This window comes from Pollachius pollachius, assembly GCF_949987615.1.
Source record: "Pollachius pollachius genome assembly, chromosome: 16".
Taxonomy (NCBI): domain Eukaryota; kingdom Metazoa; phylum Chordata; class Actinopteri; order Gadiformes; family Gadidae; genus Pollachius; species Pollachius pollachius.
This window is the reverse complement of record NC_136949.1, coordinates 14,724,831-14,742,644: the sequence shown is the minus strand read 5'-3', so window position 1 is coordinate 14,742,644 and position 17,814 is coordinate 14,724,831. Positions and strand designations below refer to the sequence as shown.

The following is a 17,814-nucleotide window of genomic DNA, read 5'->3' as shown; positions in this document are numbered from 1 at the left end:
TTGTTGTATCGATTCTGCCAAATTAGTATTTAACGTGAGCATACTCTTAAACAATGCAATACAGAACTTTGGTCTTCTGGAATCAATGCATACTGCGTCAGTACGGAGTTGGCAATAAAAAAAGTTAATTGCCATTCAAGTACTTTACTATATTTTGTATCTCAAAGACAAAAGTGCTACTGCTTCTGTGAACCTTTTAAACAGGCTCAATGCTCTTAGGCAGAATTGGCACAAGTCACTTTGACAAATTATATCGGTTGTGGATGTCTAAGTGAAGCCCAGAGAGATGCTCTTCACTTAGTGGTTTTATAACCCAGACATTGTCCTATATATAACCCATGGTATTGTCCTTTAGAATGATGGTCAACAGGACCTCAAAACCTCCATATTTGTCTTATGTCGTAAGTTGCAATATCACGCATCCTAAAGAAAGTCTCTATCACACATCGGTCCAACACGGAGTATTTTGAGATACGCTCGCTGAGATTCATCCTGTCCTCGTTCTCATAATACATCCATAATCAGTAACAGTGGTCAACAGAGACTGTAAAAGAGTCGCTTTTATTACAGCAAAGAATGCATCTGTTGCATTTCTTTTGATCAGCCGTCCAATCCGCATCGTCTTCAGCAGCCACCGCAGACTTCGTAATCCTCGTCTTCACAGTCATAGTGCCAGATGGTTTCATTAGTAATCTTAGTGAACCTGTGGTTCTCTTAGGCTAATCCTATTTGCCAAACACCCCTGCTGCATATATATCAGATGGAGGGCTATGATTTTACAAGGTTCTATAAATGCGTGAAAGAAAAAAAGGTTTGGTTGCATCTGGGAGTTTTCTGACCTCTAACAAACTTTTGTATTCGGAATAAGACTCATTCCTGTGACTGTTTTTAAGGTTTTCGAGCTGTATGAACAGCCCATACTTAAAATAAAGCAACAGATTTGCCATGTCTGAGGCGTTAACAACATAATCAGAAGTAAAGTACAATTGTCTGTTGTCCATCAAATGAATCTATTTTATATCTTGGAGAATACTGAACTCGACCTGGTCATAGTTTACGGCTATGTTCCATCCTTGTTTGACTGCAAAATGATTTCTCAACGGGCACCAGAGAGCTGAGGGGCTAAAGTAAACCACTTTTACTGGTCAATGAAACATGACCTGCCATTTAAAAATAAAAAAAAAATGGCTTCTCCCAGGGGATAGTGTGTTGGCCCTGTAAACAGGCTCGCACTGTGAACACACACCACACCACTAAATTCTCTTCCAGCTTTTAAATATACTTTAAGGTTTAGGTATTAATATATATCAGGATAGGATATAAGTAGAAATCGCCTGGTTTGCACCAATTCATTGACTTATGTAAATTGTAAGTGACAAACAATGCGTAACAGATTGAATCGTATTTTTATAGGAAAAACAAAAGAGGCTGTGAACATACAGAAGATGTGTGGAGAGTCAGTACAGCCCATAATTCAGTAGAAAAAGCTGAAAGTACTTTTGATAATGAATTTCTGTTGACAATTCTCAAACAGCAGTAGACGTGGTTCCCTCTGCTGTACTGAAGGCCTGGAACATTACTATTATTTCTCATAGCATTGGCAGGGGACCTATGAGTTGTTTGGAAATCAACCAACAGCTGGATAAGCAGCCAAAATGTGTTCCCTTGGCAACGATAATAATGACTCTATAATTTGTGTATATGATATATGTTGTTGGTTGTAATGGTTTTATAAAAAAACTTTAAACTTTAATATATACCTCGTAAAAATAAATAAAATATATTTTCTAATACGTCATTGTACGACTCAAAGGCAATGACTCAATAGCCAGAGCTAATTTTTTTATTAAATTTCCCCCCTATTTTGCAGAGTTGCGTATTTAATTTAGCTTCCTGTCTGAGCCAGGCCGTCTGGATCAGTACAGGCAGTTCACCCAAGTGCTGTGTCCTAGACCTTAGTTTCAAATAGAGGTCAGCAGCAGGTGTGAATGCACTTTATTCCAAACATGGTTCATAGTTCTTCCCATGATTTATTAAAAGGCCCGGGCCAGAAATAGAGCAGCGTATCTGCTGGAGAGGATTCTGCTGCATTCTGCTGCGCCAGCGAGGAAGGTCTCATATGCAGTCTTATTTTGAAGCTAGCTAGTACTAAGAAGTAGCTAGAACTACAAGACTACCAGAAGTACTACGTAGTTCTTGAGTCTAGGATACAGCACTTGCGTGAACTGCCTGTACTGATCCAGACAGGCTCTCAGACAGAAGCTAAATTAAATATGCAGCTCTGCAAAATAGAGGAGAAGTTAAATAAATAGGCAGTTCTTACTGAGTCATTGCTCTTGTGTCGTATTAGAGAATATATATTTCTATGAAATATATGAAACCATAAAAACCAACTACATAAATCACAGACATTCATTATAAAGTTGTCATTATTGTTGACTAGGGGACACATTTTGGCTGCTTGTCCAGCTGCCAGCAAGGTCCCCTGACCCCTAGGAGAAATAAGAGTAATGTACCAGGCCTTTAATACAGCAGAGAGAGGAAGACAACATGACCAGCAATTACATTCAGTCTTTTTTTCCCTCCCTCCCTCCATCCGTCCCCCTCTCCCTCCCCTCCTGCCCTCTGCCCCCCACCCCCCCACCCATGTCTGTAGATCAACATGCTGTTGAACTTCAGTGCGGGGGAGGACTGCCCCTGTCCCGAAGACATCCAGGAGGAGCTCAATCTGTTCCACAACGAGCTGCGCCTGCATTGTGGTACGGCCTCGCTGGTTCACTGCAGCGCTCACATAGACTTGTTTCCACTTGACTAAACCCAATGCCCGGACCTACCAACGAACAAATGAACTCGCAAAAAAAAACGTACACAACAACATATTGGGGAAATCCTTAATAGTGAAGTACATTTAACCCATTTAAGCTCTACTGTCTACAATTATTGATGGAGATGGTGCACTGCAAAAATCTAATAAAGCATAATAAAGGAAAAGATATTTCCTTGACAGGTTAATCCCAAGTATCTTACGATACTGTGCATGCGTTCATAATAACAACTCACGTAACATTAGGAACCAAAGCAATTACACAAAGCATGTTCTCCTGCCACGCTCCCCCGGTCCAGTGACCGCGCCCCCCCGCCCCGGGCAGCGCTTAAGCCCCCCTGTGCCCCCTCTGCCCCCCCCCCTCACAGGGATCCCCGTGGAGGAGGAGGAGGCCGAGAAGGACATGTCCATCAAGGGCCGGCTCCTGGCAATGGTCTACAAGATCAAGGGCCAACCACAGAAGACAGAGGAGGAGCCCACCGAGACGGAGCTGCCCCCCCCCAGTAAGTGCGCCCGTGTTCACGTCCCGCACCACGACCCCTCCAGACCCAACCCGGTGGCGGCCCATACACGGAGGAGGTTAGGGGGTGAAGAAGCTAAGGGTGGCCTTGATTCACCGACGTTCTGAATCTTTCATAGAAAGACACTCAGTCGACGAAGCGTTGAATCATTGTGTCGGGAAAAGTGTGCGTGTCTGAGAGTGGGGCATTCAACTGGGAGGGTGGGATGCTGAATGAGTGATGCCACAGCATCACAGCCCAGTGGGGGTGGGGGATTGGCAGAGATTTCTTTGTTCAATTCGCTGTGTTATGATTTTCTTTTAATTAATGTCCTCATTTTTTGTTTGATAACCCCTTTGTGTAAGGGCAGTGGCTCTATCTAATAATTTTCTCTTTGAATTAAGGCCCGTTCTAGGCCGTTAGTCAAGGAGGTTACACAATGTCAGGAAATAACGTCCGAAGTTTGGCAGCACTCCGATGATATTAAAAGCACTCACGCTGGTGAAAACGATTCTCTCCCTCGCTACTCTAGTGCATTTTCTCTATTCTGATTAAATAAACGGTGCGGCATTTGTTCTATACCCTGAAACGCATCAGTCACAGGTCTTTAAAATCTTTAATCAATCAAATGCTTCTACATTGAGCGATAGGGGTTTTGTCATGGTCGGATTTGAATGCTGTGCGTTATCAGACAGAACAGATTTCTCCTCCATAGAGATAAGCCATTGTTTGATTTTGTCAAGCATATCTTGTTGACACATTGCGTCAGTTTTGTTTCACCCTGGGTCTGTTTTGCTCAAAGTACCATTCATGCAAACGGTCCGTTATTGGTCGGGCTTGCATGTCAATCTAGACCTCTTACCGACAAGAAGGCATGTCTGATACTGTTACCAACGCTGTGTCCCAAACCATGTGTATGGTATGGCTGACTTTCTGAGACTTATTTGTAATGGTCAACATAAGAATATATTACCACGAAAAAACAGTACAAAAAAATTCTCTCTCGGATTTCATGAGAACCATGATATGGCAATCACAATTGATCAAATTATGCTTCAAGGGATGGTAGGAGGCAGGAACACACAGAATAAAATGGACTTGTCACATTTGCATTCAGTAATTTAGCAGGGGCTTCAATCTAAGGCGTCTTATTACCCAATGAGGTTATCATGGCCGAATTCAAATTAGCTGCATTCACTGCTGCAATTTGAATGTTGTTCTGTCAATTATTTTTTCACTCTGTTGTCAGGCATATTGGCAATACAGCAGCAGCCGGAAGACAATTCAATTGCAAATCCAGTATTTGATCCTGTGTTATTGCAGTGTGTATTATTCTAGCCTTTATTAATGTTTTTCATTATTCAAGTTTCGTCATGAATAATATACTAACTATATACTCTAGGATGCATTTTTCAAGTCTTGCGTGGGGATGTCGACTGAACCAAGCTCATTATTCTTCTCTTGACACCATTACCCCCGGTCCATTACTGCAGGTTATCCTCGGCTTACTTTGAGTAATCTCTTTTAACGCAGTGACTCTTAGATGTGCCCTCCTTTCCTTATTGAATACTAGCTCTACAAGTCCTAAGATGATTTGATCCAGTAACACTAGGGTTATCTCAGTGAGCGGAAAGCATTCATTCTAACAGTTAACTTATCATTACCTTTTATCCGCCTATATTGTTGCTATGGTATGGTAAGGTCATATACTTCTCATTAATGGTTATTGCCAAGTTAATAAAGCAAATCATTAACATCAGTAGAAAACCTAATTCCAGAAAGCATTTTCTTTATAAAAAGTTAGAAAGATTCATCGTACTTTTCAGAGAACACCCATTAGTTCTCCATCTCCAGGAACAAATATAAAAGCCCTGTTTGTGGGTCTTAATCCTGAATCCACGATGCATTTTGACTACTGATGCAGGTTCTGCATATTAAAACTGTGAATGCGTTTTTTTTTTTCTTTCCTGCCATTTTTGTTATTTCCCTCTACCTTCATCCGCTGTATCCCTCATCGTCCCCCTAACGACTGCTGTTTCCCTCGGAGCATATGCAGGCCCCATGTGCTTCACAGCTACTCCTTATGATGGAGTTTGCCCAGAAGAGCAATGGCTTGGAGAAGCGCCATCAGGTTTTTTTATTTATCCATCCATTTCCCTCCAGAGTAACTCACTTACTACCATGCCTTTGGGAATTCAATTTTTGTCATATTAATGTATATATTTCTCTATCTATGAATCCACGAATGAATGTCTGAAACGATGGCTGCGTGATGTATGGGATCACACAAAAGACACCCTGGTTGGACTGGTGCTGCCGTCTACAGAGCGCCAGTTAGCCATACCTCACTTTGATTCAAAAGTGCTGTTGTTGCGTTCTACATCCTCCTGCGATGGCTACTTCTAAGTCTTTCGTAGGAAATCATGGAGAGTGCGTTTGTGTGTGTGTTTATGTGTGTTTGTCTGTGTGCGTATGTGTTTGTGTGCGTGCGCGTGTGAATTGATTTGTGTCAAGGATGAAATAGCATCCTGGCTACAGAGCCCTGACTCAGCTGACGGTAGATACAGTAGAGTCGCTGGGAAGTCCAAACAAACAGACGTTTGTCTTCTACGTCTTTATCTCCTGACAGACACTCCTGTATTGCCTCCGGTGTGATTTCCCTTTTGTTCGTGCCATGGGCTCCGTTTAATTACTTTAGACATTAACATTCATATTATTCATGACCCACATGTGCACCTCCAACAGAGCTTTGAGCGTTGCCACATGACCCGTGACTTTTTTGAGTTTTTTTTGTGTTTTCCCTTCCGAGTTGAAGATAATTGGCTCGGTTCAGGAAGAGTTCTAGTCGTGAGGCGTAATATTTGACAGGGCGATAGTCCAGTTCGCTGACTTTCTTATCCCCCCATATATTATGTTTGTTATATCATAAAAGGATAACTTGTTAGTAACATAGTGACACAAGAACCCAGGTGGAGACATTGACATCCATCTTAACTCTTGACTTACTAGCACCAGAACAATGTTACAGCTACACTCCACCGGTGCCGGAGAGCGTCATTGGGACCCCAATGCATACCGTTGACACCATCCATCGCATACTTAACCCCCTCCCTCTCCCCTTGTGCCCCCCCCCACAGCCAACCTGAAGGAGCTCATCTCCCAGACCATCACCAGCTGGGCCCAGGAGTGCCACATCCAGGACCCCGAGCTGGTGCGCGTCATGTTCAGCCTGCTGCGGCGGCAGTACGACGGCATCGGGGAGCTGCTGCGCGCCATGCGCAAGAGCTACACCATCAGCGCCGCCTCGGTGCAGGACGCCATCAACCTGCTGGCCTCGCTGGGCCAGATCCGCTCGCTGCTGTCGGTGCGCATGGGCAAGGAGGAGGAGCGGCTGATGATCGATGGGCTGGGGTGAGCCTACAGGACGCGCGTGCGCGTGCGCGTGTGTGTGTGTATCTGGCCGTGTGTTTGTGTGTGTGTGTGTGTCCGGCCGTGTGTTTGTGTGTGTGTGTGTCCGGCCGTGTGTTTGTGTGTGTGTGTGTCTGGCCGTGTGTTTGTGTGTGTGTGTGTCTGGCCGTGTGTTTGTGTGTGTGTGTCCGGCCGTGTGTTTGTGTGTGTGTGTCTGGCCGTGTGTGTGTGTGTCCATGGAGAAAAACAATTTTCTTTTTCCCACTGATTGTTTTAATCACATTCAGGTGTGTGTGTGTGAGTAATGGTTATATATTTCATATTGTGTATATTATTTGGTACTCATTATGTTGTTAAGTATGTTCCCAAAAAAGCCACAAATAAGCTTCAGGGCAGTAATCAATCCAAATCCAAAAAATAAATAAAAACCTTTTTTACTTTTGATCCCAGTGTTGGCCTCAATGAAGGGTATTGCCTTGCTCAAAATATAATTGGTGTTTGTGTGTGTGTTGCCAGTGACATCATGAACAACAAGGTGTTCTACCAGCACCCTAACCTGATGCGGGTGCTGGGCATGCACGAGACGGTCATGGAGGTCATGGTCAACGTGCTGGGAGGGGACAAGTCTCAGGTCAGACTCACTGTACTCTGCTGCGTCAAGGTCTCCCCCAGCCAGGCTGATCACCACTAACAAAGATCTGACACAAAAACCACCCATAGCACTCAGAAAAAGACCCATTGCAAAACAACTGATCGTGATGCGTTTTACAATGAGTTGTCTTATTCCCAAGCATTCTGTGTTTTCCGAGCGTGTGAATGACTGAGGGTGCTCATAGAGCAGGGCATTAAAGGTGGAGCTGAAAGGTGAAACGCTCTGGCTCCCTATTTGGGGAGCGCTGGGAGCGAGAGCGTGGCAGTAATTGAGCGCCACTCCGGGTGCCAGTTGTGAATCGGATCTAAGAACAGAACAGTGGACCCTCGCAGGCAGAAAGAGAAGCAGACAGACAGACAGACATGTCATGACGGCCCGTCGATAGGACTGACACATAGACAAACGGACAAAATGACACATACCGTAGAGAGGAGGCAGGCAGACAAACACAGACGGGCAGGTAGCCAGGCGGTCAGGCAGACAGGTGGGCAGGCGGACAGGCGGACAGGTGGGCAGGTGGACAGGGAGACAGACAGACAGGCGGTCAGGGCGACAGGTCATCGTGGGTGGCAGCTCTGGGAATCTCATCATGTCGTCCCACCCTGGCCGTAAACTGCAGACCTGATTTACCGTCACTGGATACATGCAGCTCACTTACAGTGGCCATATACAGTATCATCGGGGCAGCATATGGCAGAGTGCAAAGAACCGCTCCCACTCCCACTGTTTACCGGGATTACCTTGGCCTTTGACATCGTCAAAATGGCAAGTAATGTATAACAAAAATGTATTGTTACGGCACAAAGTAGGACAAATATAATATAACAAATGTACAAAGAGAGGAAGAATAATTGACTGTTGTTTCTGTATCCATACAAATGTGTCTTTACATGAAATGACATGATTACATTTATATTATTTCCTTGTTGTTCCTTCCACAGGAGATTGCCTTCCCCAAGATGGTGGCCAGCTGCTGTCGCTTCCTGTGCTACTTCTGCCGCATCAGCCGCCAGAACCAGAAGGCCATGTTCGACCACTTGAGCTACCTGCTGGAGAACAGCAGCGTGGGGCTGGGTAATACCGGAACAACCCAGTCACACACCAACACCAACACCATACATTCAACACCACAGCAGGCAAAGCGATCATAGCGAGCCACTGATCATCAGAGAATGGTGGCCTAGTTTGTGGCCGTCATGATATACATAATATGATATGCATATCCTGTTATACATATCATAATAAACTGTCATGATATGCATGTCATGATATGTATATCATGATAAACATGTCATGATAAACATGTCATGATAAACATGTCATGATAAACATATCATGATAAAAGTGTTATGATATACATATCATGATAAAAATGTGATGATATACATATCCTGTTATACATATAATAAACTGTCATGATATACATGTCATGATATGTATATCATGATAAACATATCATGATAAACATGTCATGATAAACATATCATGATAAAAGTGTTATGATATACATATCAAGATAAAAATGTGATGATATACATATCATGACATGTTTATCATGGTATGTATATCATGATTAACATGTGATGATATACATATTATGATAAACATGTCATGATATGTATATCATGATATACATATCATGATAAACATGTCATGATAGACATATGATAAACATGTCATGATCAAAATGTTATGATATACATATCATGACATGTTTATCATGATATGTATATCATGATTAACATGTGATGATATACATATTATGATAAACATGTCATGATATGTATATCATGATATACATATCATGATGAACATGTCATGATAGACATATGATAAACATGTCATGATCAAAATGTTATGATATACATATCATGACATGTTTATCATGATATGTATATCATGATTAACATGTGATGATATACATATTATGATAAACATGTCATGATATGCAAATCATGATATACATATGATAAGTATAGCATGATATTCATATCAGTTCAACAGACACAGAATTGGTTTAAGCACAAGCGATCTGCAGTACTTTGGTGTGTAATGTAGTTGAGGTCTCTTCAACCCTTTGTACCTCTGTTGAACTGTGATGGATGGAGGCTTGGTATTCCTGGGGAGAGAGCCTCCACATGAGAGCCCTAGTTCACCCAGACTGTCATGGAGTGAGGGAATCCTTTAGGCGTGCTGGGCAGGACTGATGAGTCATTGTTGTGTACAGACAAGGAAAGCAAAAGGCTGCTGCTGCCATTTCGAACGTCACCAAGCTCATCATTATTGTTATGATCCACCAATATTGAAATGTTAACACACATGTCAATGTTTAAAATCTCGGCTGATCATTTTTGACAATGTTAAATTAACCATGTGTTGGGTCCAGTGCCAAGAGAGGAAATGAAAGGGTTTGACTTGAATGTATTTTCTTCTTAGTCATTTTGTACGTGTAACCATGGTAACAGTATAAAATAGTATTTCACATTCCAAAATGTCCCATCAGGGATGAATAGAAATGCAATTTAATGTTTATATTAGCATAAAAGATCTTGTTTTACTATGCCCCCCCCCCCCCCCCCCCCCCCGCTGACTGACTGTGTGTGGTGTGTGGCGTTACAGCCTCGGAGGCCATGAGGGGCTCCACCCCCCTGGACGTGGCGGCCTCCTCCGTGATGGACAACAACGGGCTGGCCCTGGCGCTGGAGGAGCCCGACCTGGAGAAGGTGGGTGGACCCTGCCGCAGCCCGGCGGACACGCTGCTGACCTTTCTCTTAGAAAGTTTCACTCTACACAACTTTACAAAATCGCCGAAACCTCAGGGTGTCATTTTGGAATGACTAAACCACTCAGGGATGCGTCGCCAACAAACCGTCCGTCCTCATAAAGGATGATGAATGGCATTTTCCGGTCGAGTAACAGAAGCTGGCTCAGCAGACGTGTCTGTTGCCGAATCCTGATTGTGTCAGTGGAAAGAGGGGGACATTAAATTCCCATAAGTATTCAGTCCTTGCAAGCCAGTCTGACTGTGCGTGTGTGTGTGTGCGCGTGTGTGTGTGTGTGCGTGTGCGTGCGTGCGTGTGTGCGTGTCTAGGTGGTGATGTACCTGGCAGGCTGTGGTCTTCAGAGTTGCGCCATGCTTGTTGCCAAGGGTTACCCAGACCTGGGCTGGAACCCCATCGAGGGGGAGCGCTACCTGTCCTTCCTGCGCTTCGCCGTCTTCAGCAACGGTAAGTGAGGGAGAGCATGATTCTGGTGAACAGGCTCCCCTGCCCTACACTAACTACAATGGTGCTTTGCGGAAGCTGTGATTTAATAACAGCAAAATAATAATGAAATACGTATTCATGTGTGTGTAGAATATGACTAAGATCTGGATTTAGAACAGGATATGGAGTCTGTTGTCAGTCTTTGATATTAAAATTATTCTTTAGATTACAGGTGCTCTTTGTGTGGCTTAGTACGGTAGCATCAAGTCCTGAGGTTGGAGATTGCAACCAGATTGAACGTAATGATACCTTTAACAACATCAAAATACTAATAAGCAAAGACACCTACATACTCTGACTCCCTGATGCAAAGTCGTTCCCGCACGACGAATGAATGGAACCCTGCAACGGACTTCATATTTAGGACCAATTATACACAACCCGTCATAACACACCGGCGTTCATTGCCTGTGCGTGTGCTCGGGTGAGCGAGCGTGTGCTCTGGTCCAGGCCTGATCACGGTGTCCCCGTGTCCTTCCCCCTCGTCCCTCCAGGCGAGAGCGTGGAGGAGAACTCCAACGTGGTGGTGAAGCTGCTGATCCGCCGGCCCGAGTGCTTCGGGCCCGCCCTGAGGGGAGAGGGGGGCCAGGGGCTGCTGGCCGCCATGCGAGAGGCCATCGCCATCTCAGAGGACCCCGCCCTGGACCTGCCCAGCGGCGAGGCCGCGGACATCCCAGCTGGGTGAGCACGGCGCTGGGACGGGCACGGCATGGGGCACATACCAACAGTTCAGACATTTCTTTGGTGCGATCGCCCCGAAAACGTGAAACCAAAACAAGGGGTTCATTGCGTTGCCTTCCTTGAAGCCAAGGGAAAAAAAAGTCACTGCATCTTTTTTTGTGTTGCAAAACAACAACAAAATATCTACAACCAGACTCACATTGACGGCAATTTATATATTAAAAAAAACTAAACTTGGTTGCTTCGTAAGAAAATCAGCGCGCTGACTGCAGAAAAAGGGTTAGGCACAGCGCAAAAAGAGCGAGGGAAATGGTTCGTTACCAAAGGCAACAAAGAGGAAACAGCCCCCCCCCCCAAGCTGATAAAGCATGATTGGGCCCAAGCTTTCACAATAAAGGAATTTGTTGTGGTGCATCTATGCTGCATACAAGATGCCAAAATGCCATAAAACTACAAAAAGAGGAGGATATAAAATAATAAGATTACAATTTATGGCACTCATGTTGCCTTTTAAAGGAGAACGGCATCTGTTTAATGATGTGAGCATTGTTCCTGAATGCTGGCCTAGACAACATTTTTCTTTTGCCAAGTGATAAAGAAGAGTTGAAGACATCTGCTCAACACTTAATACTTGAGAGTGCCTCAGTCTTTGTGCTTCAGGCTGTGAACACCGCCCCCCTGTCTCTCATCTTGTGTCTCAGGCCTGGAGAGGAGGAAGGCGAGGTCATCCACATGGGCAACGCCATCATGTCCTTCTACTCTGCCCTGATCGACCTGCTGGGACGCTGCGCCCCGGAGCAGCATGTGAGTGTCCCGGGGAGGGACAGGGTTAGGTGGACGCCGTAGGCGGGGGAAGAGCCATTGCCTCAGACACTCGTCAACCTAGTGGATCTCACCGTGTCTCTCGCTCCCTGACAGCTCATCAACAAGGGCAAGGGGGAGGCCCTGCGCATTCGCGCCATCCTGCGCTCCCTGGTCCCCACCAGCGACCTGGTGGGCATCATCAGCATCCCCCTCAAGATGCCCATAGTCAACAAAGGTAAGGACCCCCTCCCCCATCCCCGTCATCCAGAATAGAATGGAGATAAAATGAGCATACAAAGGCAAAAGTTTGCGAACATTTTCAAACCATTTTTCGTTTGTTTTGAGTTCAGTGGGAACGTTGGCAAACACAAACGGTCTGAGGAGGTAGTTGTCGGCGATCAGTCATGGCTTACTTCCACAGGCCTGTCTAAATCCTCCCTTCTACTGTAGTCCGATCGTCCGAAAGTGCGACCTGAATGTAAACTGGTCCTAGGTTGGTACAGCTTCGGTTACACAGCCTTCTATTCCCCCTGCATCGTTAAAAATCGAACAAACATAAACAATCCAATTGAAAAGTTCAAAGGAAAGATGTTCGCCTGGAACGTCTGTCTCGGTTTGCCGAATTTGAAGGAATCACTGGTGACAAGCGACACACGTCCCTGTCAGGGAGCCGAGTCCCTGGACTACAGCTGGTACGCTTGATTGAATCTCTGCAGCATCTGTGGGAGATGGAGAGATGGATAGGTAAATACTTTATTCATCCCAAAGGAAATAATTTTTCAGTAGAAGACAACAAGGAAGAAGATGAGTTGAAATAAGCAGGGTTCATAAGCAATAAGCACTGTTCATAGCGGCCGTCCGAAAATGCTATGCTACACAATACAGCCTCATACGTGTGTGTTCTCATTATTTGCAAGCTTTTCACCAATAAGAACCGGGGAAGCCGAAGATGTCATTCGCTAGCCGAGGGATTTTATCTATTCGCCACCGATGTGCCAATAGTTGTGAAATGGGCCTTCTGTAAGTTGGAGACTGGACATGGTTTGGTTCCGTCCAGCCTATGAAGGATTAACAGTAAGAAGCCCGACATGGTGGATGTATGCATAGCAGGTGGTTGGGTGGCGAGGTCACATCAGTCCTTTGTCGACGTTGTTGGTGGGCCAGCCTCCAATCACCGGGTCAAATATTAAAATCATGGCATCGCCGGCCTCTGCTGACGACGGTAAATCATCGGCAGGCAAAAAATAAATATCATCACGTCCTGAAAATAAATCCCCGTGATCCATCAAGGCAGCAGGATCCGAAGCTCCAAACCATAATTATTTAATACTCGCTGAACCCTGGAGCCACGCCAGCTGCCCCTAAATCACAGTGACCGACTGACTATGAAATACGACAGCAGCCAAAGTCTGTACCACTTCTGCGTTCTGCACTTTATCTTGAAAGCAGCCAGTTTAGTCATCTCCGTGGCCTCTCTTCCACCTGCGAGAGGGTTTGTCCTGGGAAGCGCCACCCTGAAGGACACTTGCAGAGAACCCGGTTAAGCCGTCTGGATCCAATTTTCTCCCTTGACAAATGACACCGAGGAAATGAAAGACTCTCTCCCCTGGGTGAACTCAAGGAGATGGGTTCATGTAATACGTCTCCCGCCGCTTGGGTAATTCTAGGAGGTTCTGAAGGCGGTCACTTTTATTTATTCACTTTTATGGACTTAATATGTCGTAAGTTATTCGTGAAAATCATTGGATTCAGATGTAGGTTATGGAGTGGCTAGGGGAATTGGCCCCCGGCCAGAAGATTCTGGGTGTTATCCGGCATGTCCTCAGGCTACCTGTAGGCAGTCTTGACCAAACCCGCCTAACCTGTACATGTGGAAATAAGTGTATGCTCAGTGAATACCTAATCGTAGTATTTTAGTGATTCTGCATACTTTGTTCAAACTGGTGGTTGGGACAATTTTGTTTTTATTATTTTATTTTCCACAAATGTAGGAATATCATTTTTGAATGATTATCTCAGAAATGAAGGTCCTCTTAGTAATATGGCTATAAGTGAATGAAATGCACAGTGAGAATATGTTCTGGTCGACCGGATCATTTCTGACCAATCAGGTAAACTTTAGAGTAAATTGTATGAGAAAGTTGGTCTGTCTTCCTTATACACCCGTAGGATGAAACACTGGTATATGTTTCTTTATAAGGCAATTTTGCCCAATCTGCCTCCGTATTTGTGTTCTCTAATGGTTCCTAGAACAAACAGTGTTCGTAACACTCGGTCTAGCAGTTTGATTATGTATGACGTTCCTCGGACTCGCACTACGTTTGGTGAAAGTGCCTTTAAATCTTTTGCCCCCTCATCATGGTGTCAGCTACAGGAACACCTTAACTTACCTTGACTTACCAACGAGATTGATGCTTTGTGACTTTTTTAAAAAAGATTTATTGTGTTTTGTGTCTTGTTTTTAGTGTGAAATTTTGTTTTTTGATGTGAAACTTTTAATGTTTGTATGCTGCCTTCTTGGACAGGACTCTCTTGCAAAAGAGATTTTGAATCTCAATGAGAATATTCCTGGAAAAATAATGGTTAATAAAAAAAAAAAAAAAAAATCCTCTGACAATAACAGTAGCATGAAAACAAGACTTGGTTTCAATGATGGAGGAACATAGGGAGGGCACAATTATTTGTGTTGTTACTTTCAATATATTTCTCTATTCTGCTATCTCTCTTTAGGACTCTGAAATGCTACCTGCAGCAACTTTTAAACAGCATGACATATCATGTCACCATACCAAGTGCCTAAAGTCTGAATACAGAGTAGTAGTTAGTTGCAGCCCAACTGAAAAGACTTCTGAATCAGACCAAGCTTTACTGTGTCTTCTCCCCCCGCCATGCTAGTGTAGTTTCTTATTATCGCATGCAGAATTAACATCAGCATTTAATTTAAAAATATATTTATTTAGATGTGAAATGTTGTAAAGTCTCTCCCTGTGGTCTCCTTCTAGCATGAGGATCGCATAATAACCACAGCCTCCTTGTTCGTTCAGACGGCTCGGTGACGGAGCCCGACATGGCGGCCAGCTTCTGCCCGGACCACAAGGCCCCCATGGTGCTCTTCCTGGACCGTGTGTACGGCATCGAGGACCAGAGCTTCCTGCTCAGAATGCTGGAGGTGGGCTTCCTGCCAGACCTCCGTGCCTCCGCCTCCCTCGACACGGTGAGTGAATGCCGGCTTTGGTCCGAACAACCGTACATAACTGTAAATACAAATATTTACTTCCAAAATAAACCCTGGCGTTACATCGAAATGATTTAAAAGCATTCACGGTCGACGTCGTAAAATAGCGCAAATGTAAATAATAATAAGTGCAGGAGTACACAAGCAAGGGAGTTTTGTAGCGCCCTGCCGAGTCTAATCATTACACAGTGTGGAGGAAGGAAGGAAGAAATACTTTATTAAAGATTGAAAATCCTGGACTCTACTCTTACCTGGGGCAGTCAGGAGGGAGCTGCAGTGCATTGTTATTCCACTCAGGACCCGGGCTTTAATGAAAACCCTGGGCTGGGAATATAGCTGCCCGTGAGATGCGATCGAGGTCATCAAGGCGATCCGCAAAAAGTTCTGCAAAGACAAGCAATTAATACTGGCTTCCTATGGCTCTTTCTGTTTTGACAGCTTTAGCTAGACTTACTGTTTAAGGAATTGTTAGTACAATCTGATCTCCTCAAACTCTAGCTAATAAATGAGGCACAATGTTGTAGGGCGACCTGGGTTTCAAAGTCACCCTTTTCGAAACGCCTCCCCTTACACCTTTTTTCTATTACAGCGCTTTTATTCAAATTAAGTACTTTTGTCTCAGACCTCTGTTGTACTCCCCTATTAGACCGGGGAGACTATGGCAAATGGGAACAATGTAATTACTTCAGCATAAACTCCAAGGGGGAATCATAATGACAGTTCAACGACAGTACAACCAATTCAGCCCCACCATTACATCGAATATGTCACTTGGATGAGCCACAGGGGACAGGAAGGATTGCAGAGTGTTTAACGGCTTGCAGTCAGTCCTCCAGCGTGGTGTAGAACTTGTGAGGGAGTTTCAGTGATCTTCTCCCGGCACCAGGTCGCTCGGCCACTTTTTGTAGTCACCTTTCGTCATCTTTTGCAGTGACGATCTTTGCTTTTTGGAAACTCCTGTGTTTTGGATTTCTTTGAGGGCCAAGAGCAATAGCAAATATATCAGAAACAAATTCAGACATATTTCTAGGCAAAAAACAGGATACTTAAAGGAGTCAAGACTAATCGATGGTCAGTTTGGATTAAGAACCTTAGTCCGGGAGTCTTAACGATGTAACAAACAACACACTTAGCTCAATCACATCAAAAAAAACTATTCAAGGAGTCAAGACTAATCAATGGTCAGTTTGGATTAAGAACCTTAGTCCGGGAGTCTTATATATAAGAAAATAACAATAATGATGTAACAAACACACTTAGCGCAATCGCATCAAAACAAAACTATTCACAACCCTCTGAACCGCGGGCGCCCCTTCATCCTCTAACGTCACCGCCCCGTCTACAGGAAGTGCTGAGCACCACGGAGACGGCCCTGGCCATGAACCGCTACATCGGCTCGGCGCTGCTGCCCCTGCTGACGCGCTGCGCCGCGCTGTTCGCCAGCACGGAGCACCACGCCGCCCTCATCGACTCCACCCTGCAGACCATCTACCGCCTGTCCAAGGGCCGCTCGCTCACCAAGGCCCAACGGGACTCTATAGAGGAGTGCCTGCTGGCCATCTGCACGTAAGCCCCCCCCCCCCCCAGTGACCTACACCGCCGTCCATCGACTTGTTGCTGTTTCTATTAGGAGTCAAGCCAGGTCAGTTGTGGTTTGCCCTTTATTAGAGCTATGGTCTCAAAGGGCTCTAGAGACCTTTATGTAGGACACCTGCCAACCCAAAGAGCGAGGAACAACGGTTTGGATTATCAAGGAAGAGACTTTGAGCAGGAATGCAGTGTGCCATCATTTACATACATAATGGTAGCATCACAAACAACCATTTTAATTGTGTATCTTCTAATCCTCGCTGCTGTTCCCTTGCTGCTGTCGTTGTATAGCTGCCTGCGCTGCAACTTGTTGCCAATGTTTTTTTAATCTTTTTTTTCTGTTTTTTAATCTGTTCCTTGTTTGTGCTCCTTGTAATTGTTGTTGAGGCACCCGGGTGCTTAAACTCGGTCCCATTGCTTTTTTGTCCTTTATCGTTTTCTGTTTCTTGTTTTCCCTGTTGTGTTGTATTAACAATTTGCTTGATTGTTTTCTTGGTGGAAATGCACTGCCACCTAGTGGTGCAGCTTGAATTGGGCTCTTAAGTCCTTAATGTAGTGAGGTTAAAGCATAGAAAGATTGCCTTGGTTATATCCCCCTCTCTAGATTGGGTCCACATAAGGCATCCACATATTCGTTATTTTGGAAGATCTAGAACAGTTTCAATAGTCGCTCCGTTTGTACATTTCGGATAATTTGATAATTTTCCAGACCTTTCAAAACCCTTTCTCTGCTCTTTTTCTCGCCAATGCCCTCTCCCCTCTCCCTTGTCACTCAAAGCACTCTTAGCACCAGAGGACCCGCCTCTCTTTTAGAGGTTGATTGCTCTGCCTGTCCCCTCCGCTCTGATAACTCC

At 44.7% G+C, this 17,814-nt stretch overlaps 1 protein-coding gene across 1 annotated transcript in view; it reads left to right on the top strand.

The window, feature by feature from the left end:
- Positions 1–17,814, top strand: part of ryr3 (ryanodine receptor 3) — a gene marked incomplete at both ends in the record, with an annotated part of 112,984 nt that overhangs the window by 60,023 nt on the left and 35,147 nt on the right. The window contains 12 exons of the mRNA XM_079753193.1: positions 2,657–2,759; positions 3,193–3,327; positions 6,462–6,735; positions 7,249–7,363; positions 8,326–8,458; positions 10,004–10,107; positions 10,476–10,611; positions 11,145–11,331; positions 12,033–12,135; positions 12,250–12,370; positions 15,180–15,349; positions 16,716–16,936. Coding sequence (XP_079609319.1) covers positions 2,657–2,759; positions 3,193–3,327; positions 6,462–6,735; positions 7,249–7,363; positions 8,326–8,458; positions 10,004–10,107; positions 10,476–10,611; positions 11,145–11,331; positions 12,033–12,135; positions 12,250–12,370; positions 15,180–15,349; positions 16,716–16,936 — 1,802 coding nt within the window. The remainder of the gene's footprint in view (positions 1–2,656; positions 2,760–3,192; positions 3,328–6,461; positions 6,736–7,248; positions 7,364–8,325; positions 8,459–10,003; positions 10,108–10,475; positions 10,612–11,144; positions 11,332–12,032; positions 12,136–12,249; positions 12,371–15,179; positions 15,350–16,715; positions 16,937–17,814) is intronic.